At 38.2% G+C, this 24,173-nt stretch overlaps 1 protein-coding gene and 1 long non-coding RNA gene across 16 annotated transcripts in view; one reads left to right on the forward strand and one right to left on the reverse strand.

Moving 5' to 3' along the window:
* CCDC57 (coiled-coil domain containing 57) overlaps positions 1-24,173 on the forward strand; it is a 26,643-nt gene continuing 2,470 nt past the window's right edge. The window contains exons 1-11 of one of the 11 annotated variants that reach the window (XM_071764419.1): positions 1-2,013; positions 6,778-6,842; positions 7,459-7,618; positions 8,483-8,617; positions 9,695-9,881; positions 10,211-10,311; positions 12,749-12,977; positions 13,657-13,793; positions 18,600-18,722; positions 19,093-19,315; positions 20,340-23,719. In XM_071764419.1, coding sequence (XP_071620520.1) covers positions 7,517-7,618; positions 8,483-8,617; positions 9,695-9,881; positions 10,211-10,311; positions 12,749-12,977; positions 13,657-13,793; positions 18,600-18,722; positions 19,093-19,315; positions 20,340-20,485 — 1,383 coding nt within the window. In that variant the 5' untranslated portion in view covers positions 1-2,013; positions 6,778-6,842; positions 7,459-7,516 and the 3' untranslated portion in view covers positions 20,486-23,719. The other 10 variants (XR_011729957.1, XM_071764420.1, XM_071764421.1 and 7 more) reach the window with 10 other exon arrangements.
* Positions 12,321-24,173, reverse strand: part of LOC139805700 (uncharacterized) — a 16,761-nt gene continuing 4,908 nt past the window's right edge. Inside the window, exons 2-5 of one of the 5 annotated variants that reach the window (XR_011729960.1) lie at positions 17,760-17,879; positions 15,880-16,068; positions 13,629-13,727; positions 12,321-12,850 (exon numbers count right to left, since the gene is read on the reverse strand). This is a non-coding gene — a long non-coding RNA (uncharacterized lncRNA). Of the gene's footprint in view, positions 12,851-13,628; positions 13,728-15,879; positions 16,069-16,146; positions 16,466-17,759; positions 17,880-24,173 lie in introns of those variants that run through there. The other 4 variants (XR_011729963.1, XR_011729959.1, XR_011729962.1 and 1 more) reach the window with 4 other exon arrangements.

Here is a 24,173-nt window from a genome sequence, read left to right on the forward strand (position 1 = left end):
ACTGTAATTACATGACTTATTACAGATATTCCCAAAGTGGTGTTGAGATCATGAGGAATCATTAAGTAGGCTAATTACTTGGCGAGAGCAGACTGCAAGTTTCAGTTTAGTTTCTCGCTATGGGGACTTCTTAATAGGAAAGTATAATGTCATTGGGTTATACTTAATAGATTCTGGATTACACCAACCCTCCATGAAAAGGTCTTCACTTCATAGTGCCTTACTGGTTTCTAAATCAGAAAGAAACCTGCTGTGTTCTTTATTTACTCATTTTATTTGACTTTGTTAGTTTTTATTTTGCACCTGTGTGTCAAGGAAGGCTAATGATACTCTAGGGGCTGAATTCAAGGGCACGTTCATGGCTCATGGACAATTTGTTGTCCAGGAGGATGCTAAGCTTTCCAACTGACTGGACCCCCAGTCTGTACAGGTGCATGGGATGTGCCTTATCACATGCAGGACTTTAGATTTTGTTCTGTTGAGCTTTGTGAGATTCCTAGATTGTTTCCGTCAAAATGGAGTGACGCAGTGAATTCGGTAACTGTTCACCATTCACATCAGCAAAGACAGATAATGCTGAAAGTTTGCCTGATCAGGCTTACAGAAAGGCAGAAATGACTGAATTATTGTTGTTATGGATTGTGAATAGGAAGACAATAACTCAAATTAGGACACAGCTTCATTGCACTGAAACTTTGGGCTTCTGATGGCAAATGTCTTCCTTTGCACCTCCTGAACTATAGAAATGCTTCTGTGTATGTTAGGAGTTTTGGGTGTTAGCTGCTTTCTCTTCCAGATTCTACCTGTACTCTTTGCTGTTCCTGCAGTTTGTAAGTACATCTCAAATATTACCTTAGAAGTGCCCATAAACGTTTATTCTTATTAAGCTTTTATAGATGTTTTTACAGTTATGATTTCCTATTTGCACTTGGCATGCATTACATTTATTATGGACTTTCACTGCAGTATTTCAAAGAATGTTAACAATAACATGAAACATTTCAAATGGTCTCTTAAACAGCTGTGACGTGCCTTTGATTCAAAAGGTAAATGTAGCAGACAATTTTGAACAAAGAGCCTTTGTAAGATCTTTATTGCAGAAAGGCCAATAATATTCAGAGTTGAGGTTTTGGTAATTTTTAGGTTTTTTCTATAGCAAGTATGAAAATAAGGTCTTTTTATATGACCCAAGATGTAGTTGAGGTGCATGAACTACCTACAAAGATGTATATAATCTCCAAAGTTATGAATCTACAGTTGTTGTACAGGTAGACATAGAAGAGAGGGGCATGGAAATTAAATTCTAGCCTGGATGAAACTGCAACTCAAGTGTGTCATTTAGTTCCTAAATAACAGCACACAAAATTCAGAGGATATAAAAAATCCCTCTGGAGTCCTTTGCAAGCTGCAAAGTAGACTGCTTTTGTTTAGAAGATAATCTTTAAAATGTTGGTTCTAATCTTTTAATGTGTATTGTTTGTTAATGTATACCAAATACAATGCTTAGGGTTCTGTGGAAGTAAGTTTACTCATTTAAAGGAAAGCTGCACTTGAAAGAAACACTTCTGAATAATATTTAATTTCTGTGTTTCATCAAGGTAGACTGTATCTGTATCCACTTACTGGGTCCTTGCAGTACATTTCTGGTAAATCTGTTCCTCTGATTGTCCAGGTAAGCACCTTTGGAGTGTGCCATGGCTCTAGCATGGTCTGTCTCTTGGAACTACTCTTCCATAGAAACAAGAATGATGGTGGCAGGATAAATAGTTCTTGTCTTATTGTGGAGTTGGGCCACAGTTTCCAGCCGTTCGACTGGAAACTTAAAAGTGCTTTTGAACCTACTGGTATATTTCTAGCCAACATATACCCTGCTTTTCCTCTAATATGCATTATTTTCAGATGTTGGGTCCATTCTTTCTTTGTGAAGCTACTTGGAGTGTTGCTATTTCACAGTATGCTGATGAGCCCTAAGACTTGTATTCAGAAGTTGTGTTGATGAATGTGATTCTAAAGGTGAGTGAAATCTTGCTTTGTCTAAATCTTACTGAACTCAAGAGCTTGATAAGAACATAAAATCTGTGTCACTCTTCTCAGTTTCTAATGATTTTTGTTAAAAGGGCAAAATGTGTCCTTTCACTTCCATGACCAGAACATTCTCTATATTTATTGTAGGTGTATACAGGTTTCTGTATTGATCCCAAGATCCATATTTTGTAGACTAATCTTTTTGAATCAATATTAAGATTAAAATTCACCCATTTCAGGCACTGTTGAATCACTATAAGCCATCAGTTACTCATTTGGGGAAGCAACATGTACTTTAACTAGGTGACTAAACACTATCTGAAGATACCTCAGAGAAGATGACAGCTAATTTGGAAGGGGAAGGGAAGGCTGAGGAAGGGCTGCAAAAGAAAATGCAGTTGATAGGTTAACAACTCTGGCATAAGGCTTAAGGAAACAGCATATGTCACCAGTCAGTATGGTATACGCATTTAGACATTCAGCTACTATGTATTGATTATGAGGACTGCTTTGAGAGGCCTACTGCAGGGTATAAATTACGCTGGGATTTTCACTGTAACTTGTGCGCTCAGATTTATTGCACTGTTGTATTTTAAACCAGAGGTGATCATATAAACAAATTAACTAAATCTCTCCAGTAACTCTAGTACTGTGAAATTATATGTAGATACACTTCATGTAGCTAAATAAAACCTGATTTATTTCAAAAGTCAAATTAGTAGTTCTGATTCTAATTTTCTGTGATAGTTATTAATGGAAATAAACCCCTCCTTTCCTTAGGTGACATGGGGTTTGGAAAGACAGTTCCCTTCTGATGACCTTTGGAAAGTTATATAAAAATTGCTAATGATCCATTTTCTTTAAATTACTGTACTTTAGGTATAGCTCATGCAACATGCAGGTTTCTGAAAGGTCTCTCATCAGATAAAGCCATTTATATAATGCAGAAACAAAAAAATGAGTGTTTCAGGAAGTTCGCCTCATGATTTCCAGACAGGCGAGTCATCTAGTGACTAAGGCAAAATCACACTTTATGTCCAGTTCCTGTGTTACTTCTTCCTCAGTCTCAGGTAGACAGTGTAGTCCAATTTAGTTGACAGATGTATCTAGATGTATCTTTTAATAATGAAATGCCTTGGTAGCAGAACTTGGTAGCATCACACGATGCAGTGGGAGTTAGGAGAGAATGGGAAGTTTGTTCTGTTTTCTCTCTTGCCCAACAACTGTACTTGAAATGGGCCAAGACTCTTGTCTCCTGATCTAGGGGAGAAAACTGGGGAGAAATGGTTTAATACTAAGCAGTCAGATAAACAAAATGTATAGAAGGCAAGTGAACATGAAAATTAGATTGGAGAGCATTTGAGAGGGTGAAGTGAGGAAGACAGAAGAGTGTCAAATCAGGTGCTTGGAAGTGACTGCAGTGAGAGGAACCAAGAAACGCTGGTTTGTGGAGCAAAAGAGAGGTGGTGAAGGGCATCCTCAGCAGAGCTAGGGCCAGAGTACGAAACAGCTCGAATCCAAGAGCCGCGGGGCTGCTGCCGCTGCTGCCGGGCCAGGCCGGGCCGGGTCAGCGGGGCGGGTGGCGCTGATTGGTAGGAAACGGGGCTGAGGGCCGGTCGGCAATTCTCATGGAGACGGTTACCATGGAGACGGTCCCGCCCGCGGCCCGCGCGGCTACAGCCGGAAGCAGCGTGACGTGCAGGTTCGTGCCGGGAGGCGCCGAACCGCCACTGGGCTGCTCGGCGGGCGCATCAGAAAGCGCAGCGGGTGACCAGCGTTTACCTGTGCACAGCTTATCCTTCAGAGCTTCCGACGCGGCACCCGTGCGTCTTGCACTGTTTTCTTTCTCGGGACGCTTTGTCTCTGTGCACCCTTCCTGCTTCTGGGTGCCCTATTTGTCCCGTCTCTGAGCTGCAAGCATTATCTTGTGCTGCCATGTGCACCTCTGCTGCCTTCCCCTAAGGGACTTGATCTTGGCAGCATGCCTGCCTTCTACTTTTCTGCCTCACAGCGTTCGACCCTCCGTGCATCTTTTCACTCCTGCACCCTGCTTCCTGTCTGCTAGCTGTTCTGCTAGCAGTGTTTTCTTTTGCTTCTACTCGGATTATGTCTCCCTCCCTCTCTGAACTTAAGGTGTACAAGCCTCTAGCCCTGCAGGGTACTTAATCGTTGGCTTGACAGTAGCATTCCCTTCCTCCCATCCATGGGGCTGTCGCTTCCTGCCATCCTTGAGCATATTTGCTCTAGGGCGTTGAAGTCAGTGTTCCTCATGGAGTGTTGCTCTCTGTTTACATTCTTGGACATTCTCTTAGAGTATGTACCCATTTTTCAGTCCCAGGGACAATTGTTTCTTCCCACCATACCTTGCCTTATGCAGTCGCATATGCCTCCTACTCTTCTGGCCTGCATAATGGCAGAGCCTGACATTGGGCTATCATGTACCCCTCAACATAGCCCACCTCATATTTTGCCAGTCCTTCTCAGTAAGTGAGATCTCAGTTTTGTCTTGTATGCTATTGGTATGCTATCCTTCAGCTTCTGCTATATTTTATGCTGATCAGATTGTATAGTTAGTGTGAATTTGCTGTTTTGTATGTCAAGCCTTCCTTGTAGATATCAAACCAGTTACTAGTAGTAAAGAAAGAGAGGGCACACAAATGATGCTAACTCCTATCACCAAGTGTCATAATGTTATTCTTGGAACTGTGTTGACATTATATATGTATATTTAAAACCTGATGATTGCTTGTCTCATCATGACTTGCAGTACATAGTGAAACAGCTGTTTCAATACTCAGGTGCTCTTGGTTCTGTCACTGCTTCATCAAGTAAATCACATTGTAGGTAGATATACTAAGCTGATGCTGGCTGTGTAGCATTTTCTTTCTTATTCTCTTTTCTGTAGTTTTGAAAGGAACCTAAGCAATCCCAGTTTATTATCTCTGCTGGTCTGTTATGCACATCTTATTCTTGGTACAATAAGGATATGTTATAAGGACAGAAAGGAAGAGAGAAGCAAGCACAGCTTCTTTATACTTTGAACAAAATTTTAACGCTTTACACGTCTTTGATAAATAGGAGTTGTACTATCTGAAGGTACTATCTGAAGTTGTACTATCTGAAGCCAGGAGTACCTGGCTGGATATATTTGAAGTCGGTGATTGGACTGCTGTTTAGGCTGTATAGGTAAGCTGTGCTTGTAAAATGTTGTCTCTCCTCTACATATATGCTGTTTCCTAAGTTGTCTTTTGATGTCATCATATACAGGTTTATTATTCTTTTGACTGCATGGCATCCAGGCAATTGGTGCCGTTTATATTTACAATTACACTGTCATTTCCACTATGGTCTTTATTGAAATTGACTTGCAATTATACATGCTGCTGCTATCAAAAGGAAAATTCTCCGTTCTCTATTAAACTTCATTTCTAAGAAATACATCTCTCTTGTGAGGGAAAGCAGTATTTTAAAATTACAGGGAGGCTCATTCATTCATATTTTAATGTGAGATTAACAATTCCTATGTTACGTGTGACTCAAATTTACCTCAGGATAACACTTTGAATTTACCAGTGCATTATTTAAGTGAGATATAAGGAGAAGGGTTGCTTTTATAGGAAACTGTGTGGTGCCTTTAATTTTAAGGTAATTGTAGAGAGAGATTGTAAAAGAAGTATATTTCTTAACTGCCTCTTTCCAAGAAAAATGGTGGCTTTCGTTTGATGATTTCAAGGAAGTCATGGGCTGGAGCTGGGGTCTTGTTTTTAATACCTTACACAAAGGTCTTGTCTAGTAATGTAATGCTAATTTTAGCTAATGAAGCATGCATTAGGTTTTCAAAAGGCCCTTAACAAAAGTATTTTGATACCCTAATGGGTGTAGAGTGAGCAGAGTTTCTTTCAGTTGAGTCCAGAAAGCATCTCATAGGCTTTTTTTATCTTTAATAGATTTATGATTGGGGTGGAGGGAGGAAGGAAGTAAGATTTAGTTCATCTGTTTACTTATCAAATGTATTTGGAGCAAGAGTAGCTGAAAGGAAAATACAGAAAGAACATCTTGGGTTGCATGTTAGAGGTATGGAGGCAGTGCTGCTCATTAATAACTGTACCAGTGATTTTTTACAAAAAATATTTCTGCTTGCCAAAATGAAGAAGAAAATATTTATACTGTCTTCTACATGGTAGCACAATTTGAAGGTTGCCAACAAAGACTGAAATAGGAGGAGAACATATATTCTTCTAATTGCCTTAGGGGTAAATGGGAAGTCTAGGACAGCAGAACTGAAAGACCATGAGATCATTGGGTCCTCTAGCAGTGTTTGTTACTTGGTGCACTTGGGAACAACAAGCTTGAATTTTTTATACTTGTCACATCCAATGATCAGAGACTCATTTTTTGATCCTGGAGAATTAGAGTTGTCTAGTTCATGAAGAAAAATGTTGTTTAAACTGTGGAATCCTTTAGCATAGGGATACTGCATCATGTTTGCTGATCTAGAAACATCTCATGAAAAAGAGATTAAAAAGCCACTATCTGAAAGGCACACTTGTCTGATTTGTTCTCTGCATCCCTGTGCTTATCCAGATGGGATTATCTGTAACCACTGACACAGAATAATACTGTACAGTGAGAGAAACTGTATCTCTGGAGGGATCTGAGCAGAAATTACCTTTTTTAAATGTTTTTTTTTTTTAAAGCAATCATGTTGGTTAGAAATAATGTTTTTAGAAATAATGTTTTATTCTTCTACAGGGTTGGTAATTAGATATCTAAAAAATATGGAGAATAAACAATAGGAAGAGTTGGAAGTAAAGCAGGTGAGAGATTTTACCAGTACAACTTCTGCCTTGTTTATTTCTATTTTATTTTTAAAGATACACTTAATATGTTACTAAAATACAGTTATTTCCTCATACCTGTTGACCTTTCTGAAAAGTAACTTCAAGGTGGACTTAACTGTGGACAGAAGAGTAGCTTTGTAGTCCTGTGAGTAATTGTGGGAGGAGAAGACAAATGGGATACAGCAGTTAATATTGTTGGTATAAGAGAATGTTAGACTGTAACTTAAATTGTCATACATGTATTAAAGAAAAGAGAAATATATATGCACTTTACACATCTTTTTATGCCTCTACTTTCAGTCTGTATAAAGAAAGGAGAAAATTGTTTCCCCACCCCAAAATATCCATACAGATGGACACTAGGAGGGTGCTGAGCTCTGAGCAGTTAAAATGCTCTTGTCCAGTAAAATACTTGGGGTGGAATAGAATAAAAATAGAAATTTGGGAAGTAGATTTGGGACGGCAAACAAGACTGAGATTAAAAAGCCCCCAAAAAACTAAACCACAATAAGCCCACCCCCATGCAAACAAACATAAAACATCCTCAGTATTTATCCTGCTGAAATTGTCAGCTTTGATCTGTGTATCACAGTTACAAACAACAACTGTCTCTGGCAACTGAGCAAGAATGGTTTGTGAGCTCGAGTAAGATGCAAGAACTGGACTGGCAGCAGCTCTGTGAGAATGCCGGAAGCAAACAGCATAAAAAATCAAAGGATCTAGCACAAATTATGGCTTCAGCAAGAAAGCAGGTGGGAATTTCTGATGAACACTGTTTAGGAACTACCTGTTGCATAGATAACTGTGAAGTTTTTCTGTCATGGTGTTTCTCAGGGGAGGTGTGACTTCAGTTATCTTGCAAAAATCTATAAAACAGTTAATTCTGTATTGTGCACAGCAGTTCACCAAATATATTTGATCAGAGACCATGTTAGTTTTCATGGACAGACTGTAGTAGTTGCCTTTTCTCCCTTGTACTGAAGTCAAGTCACCTTCAGCGATGCCGCTACTTTTCTCTTTGCATTGTAGCAGAAGAAACATCCCTCTGAGCACAGCAACAGGCCAGAAAGTTTCAGATCACAGTGCAGCTTGAATTCAATCAAGGGAAAATATTAGTCCTGAAAAACTTAAAATATTTTTGTGTGGAAAAAAAAAAAATCCTATATTTTGAAGGGTTCATCTTCTGTTTCTGAAAAATGAAATACATGTTTATTTAGAAACTATTACAGAATGGACTAGAAATAATTCTCAATGACTAGTTGCCTAGTAAACTCATGGGTACAGATGAAACACTTGTTTACAAAGTTTAGGATGTAGGCATTTATTCTGGTGTTCCATTTTATTGTCTTCCCTAAATGATTTATAGACGCCAATAGATGTAGCATAGGAATACATCTAAAAGATGAACCAGCGTTGTCAGTTTCACATACAGAAGACAATGAAGCCAGATTATTTTTCTGTGAGAACAGTTTTTGACAGAGCCAAAAGGAATATGGTTTAAATCCCTGTCCTGTGATGCAAAATAACTTTTTCTTTTATTTGATTTTTTTTTTTTAAATATCTCTACACCCTTTGTCCTTGAGATACTGACATCCAGTGCTTTCCCTCCCTTCTAGGTTAAAGATGATCTACAGAAAACAGACTACAGGTTGCCTGAAGTGAAGACTGTTCTTTCTGCTTTGACTTTTGGGAGAGAACAGACAATACAATCATCATTTAATCAAAGTATTTTGCCTCAGGAGGAGAAACAGGTTAGAGAACTGTCTTCCCTTGGATGAATTTATTCTGAAATTACAGCTTTATAGGGCTTGTTTCCGCTGGACTCTCTGTAAGCAGTTAATCTGTTTCATATGTTTAATTCAATATACAGACATATATAGTTTTCCTTACATTGCTACTTATTAAAATACATTTTAAAAAATCCACTGGAAATAGCAAATGTAATGCTCGTTTGAAGCCATTGCTGAAGGATAATGGACTATGACTGGAAATTTGTCTTCGGTAAAAGAATGAAAGAGTGTGCTGCAGTGCGCCCTACTGGGCAGTTGCAGGTGCTCAACCGCGAGTATTTACCAGTGAGTATTATCAGGCCTTGTTGGTGAGGAAAAGCAGTGTTAGGCAACTCAAGTGGTTTCTGAATGCAGAAAGTGTTGTATTCAGAAAGATACTTTCTGAAAAAAATTCTTACAATATATTAGACAAAATTAGACTGCTACCAAAAACCTGCTGTGAAGCTAGTTGTTTTTCCTATTAGTTTCAAACTGGGACTGATTTGCAATTTTATAATTCAAATACCAAGAGAATCAGAGCTGGGGAGGGGTTCTTTTACTGTTCACATTCACTTTTGTCTTCCACTAAGTGATCATTACTGTTGTTCACAAGACTGTTTTCATTGTCACACTTCTCTTTCTGTTAATATGTCTATGTCTGTTTTGGCCTCTAGAATAAGCAGTACTCATCTCAGCAAAACCATTTTTTATCTGATTTACGTGAAGGGCCATTGTTTTAAAAAGCCAAATAAACAACACCAAAAATACTGTGAAGCAGAACCTTTTCTCTTAATTTTTCTGAACAAAATGAGCTGTAAACAGAGAGGAAAAGTGATAAGAAATTTAAATTGACAGCATTTAAATCAGTGAGTCTCAGGTTCTCATTATACTACATTTTCCCTGGCGAATCCCTAGAACAACCAGATCTTTTTCTTTTCTACCCGTGGTTCTTTTCTCCCAAATCTGTTCATGTACTAGGATCACTGTGTGTGGTGTTGTGGAGAGAATATGTTTTGCTCATTAGTGAAGGCTTGTTATTTGTTGTGCTTTTATTTACAGATATTTCAGTATGATGATAAAAGTTCACTGAGCAAAGATATACCTACTTTGGAAATTAAAAAGCTGCAGGAGCAGAATGCCAGCCTTCGGGCTGCTGTTGCACAAATGAGGAAACAAATGGAGAGTCTTCATGAGCAGATGTTGTCCTGTCTTCCTCTGACAGAAAACAGACAGCTTGCAGACCAAGGTGACAACTCTTGCCACAGAACTAAAAACTCAGTTTTCCAGGAATGATTTAAAAATGCAGTATTGGAAGAAATAAAACCTTCTCTGCCGCTTACCCACAAATTGACCTTTCTCATGTGTCTTGTTGCTTCTGTATTTTGTAGCTGACTAATGTCTGTATCTTTTGAGACCATACTTTTTGTTTTTTATATTTCTTCACCTCTTTTTGTAATACATCTGCTGAAGTGATATACATGTATATTAATGACACAAAGTTCTGAAGCAGTTGTTGCTGTGAAAGCGTAACGTCTGTATAAATACATACACATTCATATTATACTCCCCTTTTAGGTTCATTGTGCATGAACAGGATTTCAGGTGGAAATACTTTGCGCAGTATCGAAGTCAGCTCGACTGTCTTGGACTGTGTAGCAAACTCAGACACAGAAAAGGTATGAAGAAATTAACTTAAGGTATCTGTGCATATGTGTCTAATTAAATACACAGTGTACTATTTTTGCTTTGATAAATATTAAAAATTGAAGTAATATACACTTACGTTAATAGTAATGAATGTAAGTTAGATGAGAGTTGGTAACGATTTTTTTAGCCAAACTGATGCTCATTCTTTTGAAGGACTAAATTTTGACCAGTTATTCTCTGGCACAACTCACTCCTGAGCCTTCAATCCCTCCTTGATAGCTTTTTTCCCACATGCTAATTCTTAAACTACTGCGTATCATGTCTTCAAGTTTTCCATTGTGAATCCTTTAGCTCTTTTTTAAAATACAAAAAATCTTCCAGCACGATATGTAATAAGGTGAAGGGAGGTGTCAGCACAGAGTGGACCGGACCAGAGGGTCCTCAGAGGGCGTGAGGCTTGCATGCCGCTAGGGGGCGCTATGGGTCTGCACTCGGTTTGTCCCGGGAAGAGAGGTGGAGCCGTGGAGGCAGAGCCCGGGCCTGAGACGGGAGAGGAGCGCGCTTGCTCCGGGAGCTGTGAGACGCAGCTCTCGAGTTCACAAGTGGCATTCCCATGGTGTTATTTGAAAGGGTAGGAACAGTGTCAGCATTAAAAGGTGGAAGAGTTTTCTCTGGGAAAAATAATATATTGAAATAAGGGAAAAATGCCTAATACTACTTGTGGGGCAAGTCACTATGGTCTCCCCTTACTTTCTCCTAGCAATTTCATGGTGTAGTAAAGGAAATCTAAAGCAAGTCGGGTTAAAATAAAAATTAAAAATAAGGGGTTTCTAATTTTCAAGTCATAAAATGACCCCCATCTCTTTCACACTTTTAATCTTATGTTAAGAATCACCAGTAACTAAGTTAAAGAAAACCGAAATAATAGCTAAATAATAAATCAGTATGAGAGGTGCTGATTGTATTAAAAGCTAAGAGCTTTAAGAACTGAAACAACAGATGTTTAAATAAAGCTTAGGAGCCATGGGGACCTTGTGTGAAAATGTACACAACCCACCAGGTGCAGATCATGTTTAATCTTAATTGCATCTTTTTGCTGAATGTAGAAGGATATTTGTTTGTTCCTGCTGTTAAATTACATGTAGAAAATTATTGTGCCAGCACAGACAACACAGATTTATTTTTTCTCTTTAGCTGCTTCCAGAATTATGTGAAAACTGAATTTTATACCAATTATTCTTTTCTGTTGCAGAAAATGTTTTACAAACTGCTGTCCAAAATGCATTCTCATTTTCTTCGTGTTGCTTTAAGTGGACATAGAGCCATAAAAGAAGAGAGTAATTTTGCCTTGGAGACCATAATATGGGAACTGAACATTCCCTGTGCCAGAGATTAATCCTTGGCTTTATGGTGCTAAACTATAATTGCATGTTTAGGGCTGCATTCAAGAATGAAGAACATTTTTCAGGCAGTGATGTGCATCTTCAATGTGAACTGCTGAATTACTTGTGTTTCATATGTATAGGCGTGTAGTAAATATCAGGTGTGAAGGCCAAAACTTAAAATGAACAAAATGCTAGGTTTGTGGTTGCTGCTATCTTCATTGATGCTGAACTACGATTTCCTGTCTCCTTCTACTGTCTGCTTTATTTCTTCATCCTTAGTACATAACAAGCCTTCTTAGGGATAGGCTGGAAGCTGGACACAGTCCTGAGAATATCATACAAACAATGGGCAAAACTTTGTTAGAATTCCTTACTGGCTTTTAGAAGTGCTTATTTTCTAACATTCTCCTATACTGTCACTATGTTTCTTATGTTCATTAATTGCATACTAAGGATGTACTTAAGGCCATGATGAATTACAGGCAAAAATGTTTCTATCTTGAGGGGCTTAAGATCTGTTGAGTGATAAGGGTAACAAAACATGGGGGTGCAGATGTCAAGTCAATATGGAGAGCCGTAGTGATAGTTTTCTGTTCTCCACTTAATCTAACAGAGGTTCTGGGACCATAATGATACACTGCAGAGCTAAAGTGTAGCTAAAGAAAAAGAGAAAGGTTTATTGTGAAAACTAATAAAATAAAAACTTCCATGTGTGTGCATGTTATTCTTCTTTGTATCAGCTTATGAAGAGTTTTTCCTCCCATCTTTTTTAGCACTCATTTAAAAATTAACTGCTTTCTAGCTTACAGGTATACAGTGCTTGTCTTACATGTATTTTTCTCATGCTTTCAGTCAACAATATTTGTGGGAATGTTCCAGGCTGTTAAAGTGTTTTGCTGTTAAAGTTTAATTTGCCCTGTCTTGCAAACAAAATCTTGAAAATGGACACACAAAAATGGGCTGTAGACTTCAACTTTACACTTTTTCTTCAACTGGGTTCTTAAGCATGTTTGTACAGAACTCTCAATGTGGAGACGACGCTTTCAAACTATTCCTTATAAGCACCTTGGTTTTTTTTCAGGGACCAGGCCCCAAAGTTCTTGAAGAAAGGATGGAAGGTCTTGGACAACAGTTACCAGAAGCACATCCTGGTGTTGATCTTCAATATGGTGTCAGTTGCACACTACAAGGAATGCAAAATAAGCTGAAGGAAGCAGCAAGAAAAATCTCAGTACTGAGCCAAGAGAAACAGCAGCTGATTGAAATGGGAAACAGACTAAGGGCAGAACTTGGAATGGTACTAAAGGAAGGTAAATTTATTCTATGGAAGAGGGCTATCATATATTTAGAATAAAATCTGGGAATCATTTCATCTTTTGAGCTGGAGAGAGCTAGGCTTTAATATGAAAACAAAGACCTGATTTATTCTTGATCTGTATAGTTTGTGTGAGACTGTGCTGCTGTTGTAAGATTATTTTGTGATAGAAGGTGCTGTAGAACAATGAGAGTATGCAGGGAGGACTCCCTGGCGCTTAGATGTCAGTGAGGGAAGTGAAAGCTGAACTAAGAATTCTTTTAAGAGCAGAAAAGAGAAGTAGTTTATCTCTTAGTAGTTTATCTCTTGAAATAAAAACTAATAATGGAAGTGGACAAGAAAGCAGATTAAGCTTACTGTAGAATAAACTGGAATCAAGAGTGCATATAACGTAAGATTTCAGTGTGGACATTAAGTTCAATGCAACTTAAATTGCTCTGGCAATGAAACACATGACAAAAACCCAACCCAACCAAACAGACAGAAAAAAACAAAACAAAGAAAAAAACAAAGAAAAAACCAAACCACTTCCACATAGAACTGAGTCCATCTGCAGTGAGAGAGCCTGTGTTATGTGGTACGTTTATATCTGCTATAATCACTTGTTGGGAGCGTAATATTGATGACAAAAAACAACAGAGAATACCTTTCTCAGTATTTTCTCTTCTTTATAGGGCTTTGGCATCCTGTTAGCTCTAAGCACTGCACAGTTTGTAATGCCTCTGGTAGTCTTTTTCCAAGAGAGCTTGTCAAAAAAACACAGAGACAACTATCAGCTTTAAAGCATCTACAGCGCAGGCTTACAACACAGGTAATGATACACTCTCTGAAATCAAGCGATAGTGAGCAATTAAGCCAGTTATAATTCCACTAATATAACTTTCCTTAACTTTCTTCATTCCAATGTTTTCTTCTGGCTTTAGCTCAAATCTTCCTTTGGTACCTTGAAAGATTTCATAGAATCATGGAATATCCTGAGCTGGAAGGAACTCACAAAGATCTTCAAGTCCTGACCACACACGGGGCAGCTTAGACGTTAAACCATGTATTTAAGAGCATTGCCCAAATGCTTCTGGAAGGCAAACAGGCTTAGGGCCGTGATCACTCCTTGAGCAGCTTGTTACTGTGCTTGACCACCCTCTCAGTGCAGAACTCTCCCCTCCTCCCCCATGAGGAAGATAAAGACAGCTATCAGGCCATCCCCTCAGCCTCCTCTTTTCTTAGGTGAACAAGTGAAGTATTCTTTTAAGTCTCCCACTGTAGTCTTTGTTGCCGTCCTTTGGACACATTGTAATATTTCTTTGTTCTCCTATTGTGTACCCAGAAGTTCACACAGTACTCAAGGTAAGGTCGAATGGGTGCTGAGTATACTGGGTCAATCCCGGTTGTTAGCTATACTGTCCCTGATGGACCCCAGGATACAGCTGGCCCTTTTGGCCTCCAGGGCACATTGTTGACTCATTGAGCTTACCAGCTACCAAAACATCAGATTCCTTTTTGCAGGGCTATACTCCAGCCTGCTGTCTCTTACTCTATGTGGACATCCAGGATTACACTGTCCCAGGTGCAGAATCCAGCATTTACTCCTGTTAAATTTCATCTAGTTGGTGACTGCCAAGCATTCCAGGCTATGAGGATTTCTCTCTAAGAGCTGTCTACACTCAAGGGAGTCAACAAGTTGTCCCAATTTAATGTCATGGTCAAACTTTGTATGTTCTCAATTCCTGTGCCCAGGTCATTGATAAAAACATTGAAGAGAACTGGCCCTAAAATTGAACACTGGGGAATGCCACTAGTGACCGGCCACCAGCTACACATTACCCTGTATACTTACAGGGTTATATTTGGGACTTCAAAATTAACTTGTTTAAACATTTATTTTCATTGAAAGAATTTCAGACCCTTGTGTTAATGCATCATAAATGCAATCCAGAATTACAGGTATGAGTTTCATAAAGCTTAGTTTTAAATAAGATAGGCCATTTGAAGGACTTTGCAGTATGTTCTAAGATAAACTTGAAAATTATTAATCAATTAGTGTATTTCCAAATATCTACAGTGGTGGAATTTTAGAGCACACTTGCCCAAGTTATTGAAATAGCACATAATCCAAATGTGAATGCAGGATATATCACTAACCTGTCTCTTTTGTAATTAAAATACAACTTACAATAGTTAAATTGCAGCTTCCATCAGAGACAAAAGTGGATAAATCCTGGCTCCCCTGCTAGTTAGTGGCAGACCTCCAGTGACTTCAATAGCCAGGATTTCACTATGTACTTTACTTAATTGATCAGAAGATTTGTTCTTGTGAAGATTGAGTCAGAGCAGCTGATTGTTGTTGAAGTTTTGAGGGCAGTAAACAGTGTTCTTTCAGAAAGGGTGAGGTTATTGCTCTGAGGTGTAAAAACTCCAGTAGAATTATTAACCAAGTTCAACTGGGGAAATACTTCCTCTGGGAACTTCTCCAGCCAACCTGTTTGATGTTTGATCACCTTCCCAATAAAGAAGGCTGGGATTTGGGGGGTTTTCCCTGCCCCCGTTATGCTTGAGCAGAGTGTCCTGTACTTCACTTTCTGTGCATTGTCTTTGGTTTTCCACTGTACACCCCGAGGAGAGTCTGCCTCAGTCATCTTTACTTCCTCCCACCATCCCCATCAGGTGCTTATGCATGTTGAAAAGATTACAACTAAGCTACCTCTCCTGAAGGCTTAACAAGGCCAGCTTCCCCAGCCTCTCCTGGGATGTCAGATGCTCCATTTTGTTTATCACCTTTGTGGCTGTTAGCTGGACTTATTCCAGTATGCCCATGCCTTTCTTGTACTGGGGAGCCCAAAAGTAGACATACTACTCTTAAGCATGGTTGCAACAGTGCTTGGTAGAGGGAAAAATATCACCCCTCTTGACCTGCTGGCAGTGCTTTTCCTGATGCAGTCCAGGATGTAGTTGGTCAAAGGCCTCAAGGACACATTTCTGCCTCGTGTTCAACTTGTGGTCCATTAGGTTTCCTGTTTCTTTTTTGCCGAATTGCTTTCCAAGCAGTCAGCCTCCAGCGTGTTAGATTGAAACTGCAATCTCCTCTGTCACTGGAAGAAAAAAAACCTGAATTAAAGCTGATTTCCTCTAAAAGATCCTGTTTATTTTATTTCTGTCTTTATGCATACTTATTTCTCTTAGCTGAAATTAAGAACTGATTGAGAGTCTTTTTATGGATTACTAAGGTTCATACAGGAATATGTGGGAGATTGAAGTGTGATAATATGAGATTGATTGTGATAATATGAAACTATATGACATAATCCTAACATGTTGTCAGATGGCACTAAGAAATCGCAACTTTCAGTCATTTACTTGAAAAACTTGCCATCTGAACACGTTCTAAAAATGTCTTAAGCATTTTTACATCTATACATATTCTAAATATAAGATGGAGTAGGCACATATTCATTTTGAGTATGCCATCCTGTGGATTCTTGAGCCTGATATTCTCACTGATTTCTGCAGATGTTATCTGATTGGCCTATGTGTATGACAAAATACACAAACCATTTGGACAGACAGTTTGAATGTCAAAGGTGAGTTTTTTGAAGGAGCCAGTTGAACTAAATTCTAATGAACACTTAATTTTTTCCTCACAGTTAAGGATGGTCCTGAGGAAAAAAAAAATATTAACCTCTGTCGTTTTTAGAATAAGTGCTACAAGTTAGGTAAATGAAGATTAAACGACTCAGCTGGTACTAATCTAACCAGTTGTATGTCTGGGGATGACATGCTTTCAATTTGCAGTTTAATTCTGGCAAAAATAAATATTTTTTTCCCATTAAGTGAAACAGTGCTGCAGATTAAACATGTAATTATAAACACGAGGGATGCTGACTGGACCAATTACAAAAATTTCTTGGTCAGTAGATTTAAGAAAATAGTGTAAAAAGTTGAAGTGCAAAGATTATCCATCAATTAAATTTGAGAACAAGTGTTAGCAGGGTCAAGTTCAGTGCTCTGCTCTCTGGTCTGTAGGCAGACAGCTACCCAGCTTTTGCAGTGATTTCTACTCTCTTGAAAGAATAATAGTGGAAACAGGTAGTACTTGTTTGGAGCAATCTGCTGTTGGAATAAGAAAGAAAAAGGCTCTCCAAGCATCCAAAGTATGCAGCAGTATTTCAGCCTTGAATGGTATGTGTTTAGGGAGGAAAATGGGTACACCTTTCTTGGCTAAGATGAATCTATGCAGCTTGAATCTGTGGCAACATTTTTAAATATGTACTAAGGGAACCTGGCACGGAAGAACTCTGTGTTTAGATGTCCTGTCACAGATGCTTGAGTTTCTCTTAGTTTCTTCCTAGCAAACGATATCCAACAGCAGGGGCACTCCTGTTTGATAGAGAAAGGCTGCCTGAAATCCCAAAGATTATGCTGTTGGTGTCAATTAGAAACAAATTTGAACAGATGGCTTGAGTGAAAATAGGCCCCTGTTCTTCTTTAATGCACATTAGTTAGTGAAGAAGTTTTAAAAGTTGCATTGTGAGCAAGCATTGTAAACCATCCATCAGATAGTGATAAAATGAGAATTCCATCTGGTGTACCTTTAGAGAGCTAATGGAGACATATCCTTGCTTAGATATAGCAGATAGTGTAAGATAACAAAAATTGAGAACTGCAACATGAAAACAGTCAACATGAGCTGGAGAATCTGGTTTATTTTACCAGTTTTATGTAATCAAGTTCATTTAACATCAAAAGTGTCAGTGAGGGCATAAAAATACTAGTTAGGACATACCATAGCGAAAGTCGTCTGGGTTCCAAAACAGGGAAGGCTCAAATTGTTTCAGTTCAGTGAGAACAGGTCTGGAATGCAGCATGGTTTGCAGCTCTTCATTTGACAGTCTAAGGACCTGATCTAGATAGCCCTTCTTATATCCACTTAAATCTTCACTAGTCTAATTCCAGGTTGCTCATTACCCAGAACGTACCTTCTGAGGCTTCAGCTCCTGCACTAATGCTGAGCTGACAAGCTGAGCTTCCAAACACTGCCATTCTGGTTTGTGTGTTTTTCTTCTAGGTAATCACTCTTACTAGCCAGGCTGCATCCTTACCAAAAAGAAAGAGAATTTATTACTATCATACCTACAGGAATCTCTTTGTCAGTAACTTTATATGACGGGCTCATGTTTTGTTTCTTTAGTCTTGAAGTTACAGCAAAAGACTTAGATGGTTTTTTTCATCGCCTTTGACAGGGCCAAAGGATGGTGACATTTTGTCAGGTAATTAGGGTTTTTTAGTTGCTGACAGATTACTTTTCGTAGCTGCTTTATTTTTTTTTTTTTTTTTGGGGAGCTCTTCTTCTGTAATTTAGTCATGGGATAAGATGAAAGTGAAGAATGACCTTGACAGTATAAACTTGAGTAACAAGCAGGTTGATAGCAACAGCAGCAAGAAATGTAGATTTTTATTAGATTAGAAGGGTAGTTTGGCCCTGTTGATCTGAACAGAACATAATTTTGTTTAATAATATTTAAAACTGATTACTTTAAATCTAGCAGTGTATCAGCAACTGAGCTATAAATGTATTATTTTTAAGACTATAAATTATTTATGTTTATGTAATATTTCATATTAGGAGCTGCAGTATGCAAAGCACCAGCATCCCTCAAGGATCTCTTCTCTAATTGCCTGCCATAGCTTAGAGGAAGAAGAAACTTTGAGCAGCTGTGGGGAAGAAACAGAATCACCATCCACTGAGGTACAGTGCAGTTTTATTATCAATATAATTTGCCTTCAATTGGATTTTTCAATTGCAGTTGCTCAACAGTCATCTTCTGGAAGACTTAAAAATAAATGTATTTTTTTAAGTTACGCATTGTTGCTGTACAGAATAGTATTTGTTGACACTTAATAAGCTAGGGTTTCTCAATCACTTTCATGATGTTGTAATTAATCTTCTTGTACAATATTCCACAATGAAAATCAATGGTTTTCTTTTGTCTTGCCTCTTGCTGAAACTTTCTATCTTTCAAAGACCAAGATTGCCACTATGAGATTTAACCAATTTTTTTATGTCTTTGGTGTGAAGAGTATATGATCTCTTTAAGACTGTGTTTGAATTTGAACAGGTTCAGCTAGATTTCTCTACTGAAAATCATGGGCCGGAGCAACAAAGGGCAGATACATCCTTGAAGATTGTTCAAAGCCAGCCACTCAGGCAGAGTCCTCATCCAGCCCAGCAGGTCCAGTTTTCTTCATCTACAACACATAATTTCTGCCAAGGTGTTTGGCAAACTTTAGAAAAGGGATTAGGCCCTTCAGTTCCCAGTCCTCAACAGAACAGTGACCAAGGTAAGCATCCTTTGTAAAATAGTCACAGTATTTTACTCTTCTAGAAAAATTGAATCCAGTAGTGGATTCTGCCCCTTCAACTAAATTTGTAACATAACTGCTAGTGTTGTTACAGTCCTGTAATCAGATCTAATGAGTTCCTTGAAGAGAGTCTCACTGCTGCCAGCAAAAGTAGGAATAAAGAGGAATGCCCATATAGCTATATGGGGTTTTATGCTGTTGTTGCAAAAAACTTCTTTTATTTAAATACTCCCAGAAAATGCAAATACTCTTCTGTTTTGACATAGTCTAGACCTTATCTGGAGCAGATATGAAAGTGTCTGTCTGAGAACTCTACACTTTAGGTGTTGCCAGGTGACTGTTAGATCAAATTGTAATTTGGCAAATCGTTGCTTAATCATTATTTTTGTAGCAGGTTAATAACTACAATACTGCTTAGTGTACTAAGACCTAAAGGCCAAAAATGAGAATGTGGGCATGCTACAGTGTATGCTATGGGCACACAGTGAGCTAGAGATTGTTATTCACTAGACTTTTATAGCCCAGTGCAACAAGTTGGAACATAGAAAAATGAAAGCAGACACAATTTTTTTTATGTGAGACAGCATCCTGACCTTACATGTCAGATAGTAGCAGGGTTAAAATGAGAGGAGAAGGTAACATGTAGACCATAGACTGAGCATGAATCAGTGTTGTACTTCTACAGAAAGCACCACTTTTGTTGGAAATTTGAGCAGGAACGCTCTTTTTGAGATATGTGCAGTAAAGTGTAGCCTCTTCACAGGTAGATTGTAAAGGAACTTTTTAATGGTAGCCATTATGTTGAGTAGTGTATTGCAGATTAAAGTTGTCTCCCATGGCTCTCTTGTGTAGGTTGTTTTGTTTTTGGTTTTTTATTTTGGTATCATTATTTTTATTGTCATCATTATTGCTGAGATCTGGTGGCATCTGTGGCATAATATGGCAGCCATTTAGCCTTTTAAAATGAGCTTTACATTAATAGTGACTTGTTACCTATTTACAGATATTGTGCTCGACTATACCAGACTGCAGCAGCAAGAATGCAAACAGAGGGTAAAGGGAAGTGTTGGACTGTGTTCAGTGCTGCACCCTTTAGTACAAAGGATTAACAAACAGGGGTCCAGTGGAGAGCCACTAAGATGGCTCTAGGGTGCTGGAACACATTACACAAGGAGAACTTTAAAGAGCTGGGTTGTTCAGTGTGGAAAAGAAAGAGTCAGTGGTTGATCTGATTGCTGCTATTTAACTGCACAATGAGAGATTTAGGAGAAGATGGAACCAGGCTTTTAGAGGTTCACAGTAAAAAAGACAAGGGGCAATAGACACTAGTTGTGTCAAGATACATCTGAGCAGGGAGTGATAAGCACCTTGACATTTCACCCAGTGGTCCTTTCCAACCAATATTGCTTCTATTTTTAAGCCAGCGTATAGATGCAATGGACTATCTTTAGCAGCACACAAGAAAAAAAATTTAAAGGACTTTCAAAATGAAGGCTGGATTATAAGTGTATTTGTTCACAACAGCAGTGCATTGCAGGGACAAAGTAATGTGCATAAACAGACCTGTAGGACTGGAATGGACATGATGCTGACAGTCATGATTCACGTGTGCTTTTTTGTGGGGCTGGGACTGAAATAGGAAGAGTATTTCAGGTCATGCCTATATTGACAGGATAAGCAAAAGTATGTCTTTGAAATATTACTGATAGTGCCATGCAGTTTCATGCTGCTGTATGCATGATGCAACACCACTGGCAGCCTTACAAGGACATCAGTTTCTTAATGTCTAGAAATTTCCAGCCACTGTTGCAAAACTTACTGTAGATTTTGGGGGATCTAGAGAATAGCAAAAGGGAAAGACGATAGTGCCAACATGAAACAAGTTAAACTTATTAAATGGGGATATTTTGCTAAGAACAACCTAAATTTGTTCTCTCCATCCAGACTTACCCTGAGAAAATTAAGCAGAGCTTCCCACTCAAAACATGCAGGCCCTGAAATACTGCATTGCAAGATTAGGACTCTTTTACCTTGCTTAGCTTTCTCCTCCTAGGAACCATTCAAATGATACCCTTAATTCTGCTAGACTGTATTCTGCATTTCAGAAAACATGATTGTGAAAGCAAAATCTTCTTTTTTGGGAAGCGTGTCCCGTCAGAGCAGAATATACAAAAGTTTCCAGGAACTCTGCTTCTGATTTTTAGCAGAGGCTTGCATTACTTTTCGTGTCTGAGGTATGGAAAATTCAATCTTTCCTGTTTAAAACCACTCACTTGGATTTAATACATTCATCAAACACATGATTACAGTTGATAGAACTGTCATTAAGATGGAGTGACTTGGTACTTTTAGATACAAGTGACCACACATTAAGCTGAAGGCTCAGTAAGAAATTATTTGCAACAAAGCAAGCATGTTACTTTGCTTATACAAGTTCAACTCTGTATAAACCTATCACACCAGGAGCTGTATTTTGTGGGCATTTCTGGTGAAACAAACAATATTGTGAGAATGATTTTCTGAACCAGTTGACTACCTTTTTTTTTTTTTTTTTCATGCACAAAACAGCCTATCAGGGCTTAATATGGTTGACATGTAAAGTAAGCCATGCAATTTGTATTTTTAGCACATGACACAATTCAGTAACTTCACTGGAGTGTTTATGACTACATGTTAACACTGAATTACTGGAGTGGGTTGTTGCATACTTCATTCATTTCAACTTCAAATTCAAAACTTGTGGAAGCTTCCAAGCAAGTCATAAAGCTATGAAAGATTTTAAATTTTTTCTCTCCTTACTTACTTTAGCTGCTGATCTTTAGTTTGCACTTTAGGAATGAGATGAATTTAATAATTTGTACATTAATTCTGCAGATAAGTAGAAAGAAAGGATTAAGAAGGAACACAGGCTCTTTCTTCAGGTGTTTTTATTGTTCTGTATTATTGAAAGAAAAAGATCCTGCTACAGAGGTAGACAGGTGCAAGCCACGATTATATTAAAAGCATCAGTTACATACATAGACTGTACTATTAAGAAATACACCTCTGTATTTTTTTCCTTTACATATGCCCTATCCCAGAGCCTGAGAGCAGGTGAGAGCGTTCAGTTGGCAGTCTGTATCATATGCATCTTGGACACTGATGACAGTCTACCCTTAAAGGAAGGTTGCTTCTCAGAACTGTATGCTTTCCTCTGAAAATCGTGACTCACGTGTGCAACTGTGTGATCAGCTTTTCTGCATGCTGCAAGGTTCCTCTATTCACCTGTGGGATATAGGGCCTTTTAAAAATTTATTTTAGAGTAAAGATTAAGCAGGAGGAGAGGAAGCTTTGTGAAACATTTTGAAAACCGGAATTTATTCTTCTTCAAGTAATTTAGCTTAATAAAGTTTATACTCGGTATTGGAGACACTTTTTTTTTTTTTTTCTGGAAGGAAAGGCAAACATCACCTGTAAAAGTTCAACTGTAAGGCTGCATTTAGAATTAAACCAATACTGTGAAGGGTGCTTTGTGGTTAGTACCATGTGAAAAGCTCCTGATCAGCTGTATCTCTTGGGTCAACAGAGGCTGGGGTCAGTGCAGAGGGAATAAGAGCATAAGGCAAACTGTATCTGCACTTAGAATGCCCTCAGTAGTTACTTGCTTTATATACTTTTGGGACAGATTAAACTTTATATTTTCCATGCCAGAAGAGGGTTCCAGTTTTTGTGCATAGTCCCACTGTACATTTTGAGAAACCTCCCCTACACAGTTAGTCAGAACTGAGTCCTGGGTGTAAATCTGAGTTTACATTGCAGCCTAACTGTCTTAGAGAAGAAGGAGGTGAAGCTGCTTTGAAGCAATGTAACTTCTCAGGTTTACTACTATAATTTAGATAGGAGAGTTTCTTTTACTGTAGTTTGCATTGTTATTGTTACTTGCAAAGCTCTGTGGTCTGAAATTCTACACTTTATGGATCAAAAGTTATCTTAAGTGTTTCCACACTAGACAGAATTTCAACAGCTTTGACATCACGGACGGTTCTAAGAGCAATCCATGTGGGTAAAAAGCTGGCCAGAGAAAGGATCTAGTAAAATATTAACAAACAGAAAGAGCGCTCTGGCTTCATTCCGGCTCCAATCAGATAAATTTCTTTTTCTGCGTTACATAAAACTTCGTATTTGGAGTGTTTCACAAATATTAACTAATCCCCTAGTTACATTTTCTTCACTTAAATGTTCTCCTGAATAAGAACTTGTTTGAGTTGGTGTTCCTTCAGAAACACTGTTAGCCATAAGTAAATATCCAGTGACAAGTTTCTTAAATGAAATTTTCCATCTGTCCAATCCTAATGTCTACCTGTATCTTTTTAGTTCTGAAAATAAAATATCTATGAATATTAATTTCTGACTGTAGTTAGCACACATCAAGTAGAAGATATGTTAAGCCTTTCAATACAGCAAAAATTATGGCTGTTTTTGCAAAAGTAGTTTAGACTTTTAACTGTGATCTTACTAGCTCTTGTTGCCAAGATCACTTCTGAAAGTAAGTTACAATCTGTAAATTAGGTATGCTTTTTCATTGGTTCTTTGTGAAAACCAAGCTACTGCATTTAAATTTTACTGCACATTGCATATTCATGCTGCTTTTTATTCAAGTTCCTTCACAGATGTGAATGGTCCGACACAGAAGCTGAAAAAAGTGAAGGTGCTTATTCATTGTGCTCTTAGGATTTTTCACTTAAAATAGCATTTCTAATTCTGGGGTATTAGTTTTCAGTCTCTTTCTATTTTGTAGAGCTAACCTTATAAGTTTAAAGCTTCATGCTTTTAAATTTCTGTGTTAACACAGATTTTT

The sequence above is a fragment of the Heliangelus exortis genome, chromosome 20 (genome assembly GCF_036169615.1).
Source record: "Heliangelus exortis chromosome 20, bHelExo1.hap1, whole genome shotgun sequence".
Lineage (NCBI taxonomy): Eukaryota > Metazoa > Chordata > Aves > Apodiformes > Trochilidae > Heliangelus > Heliangelus exortis.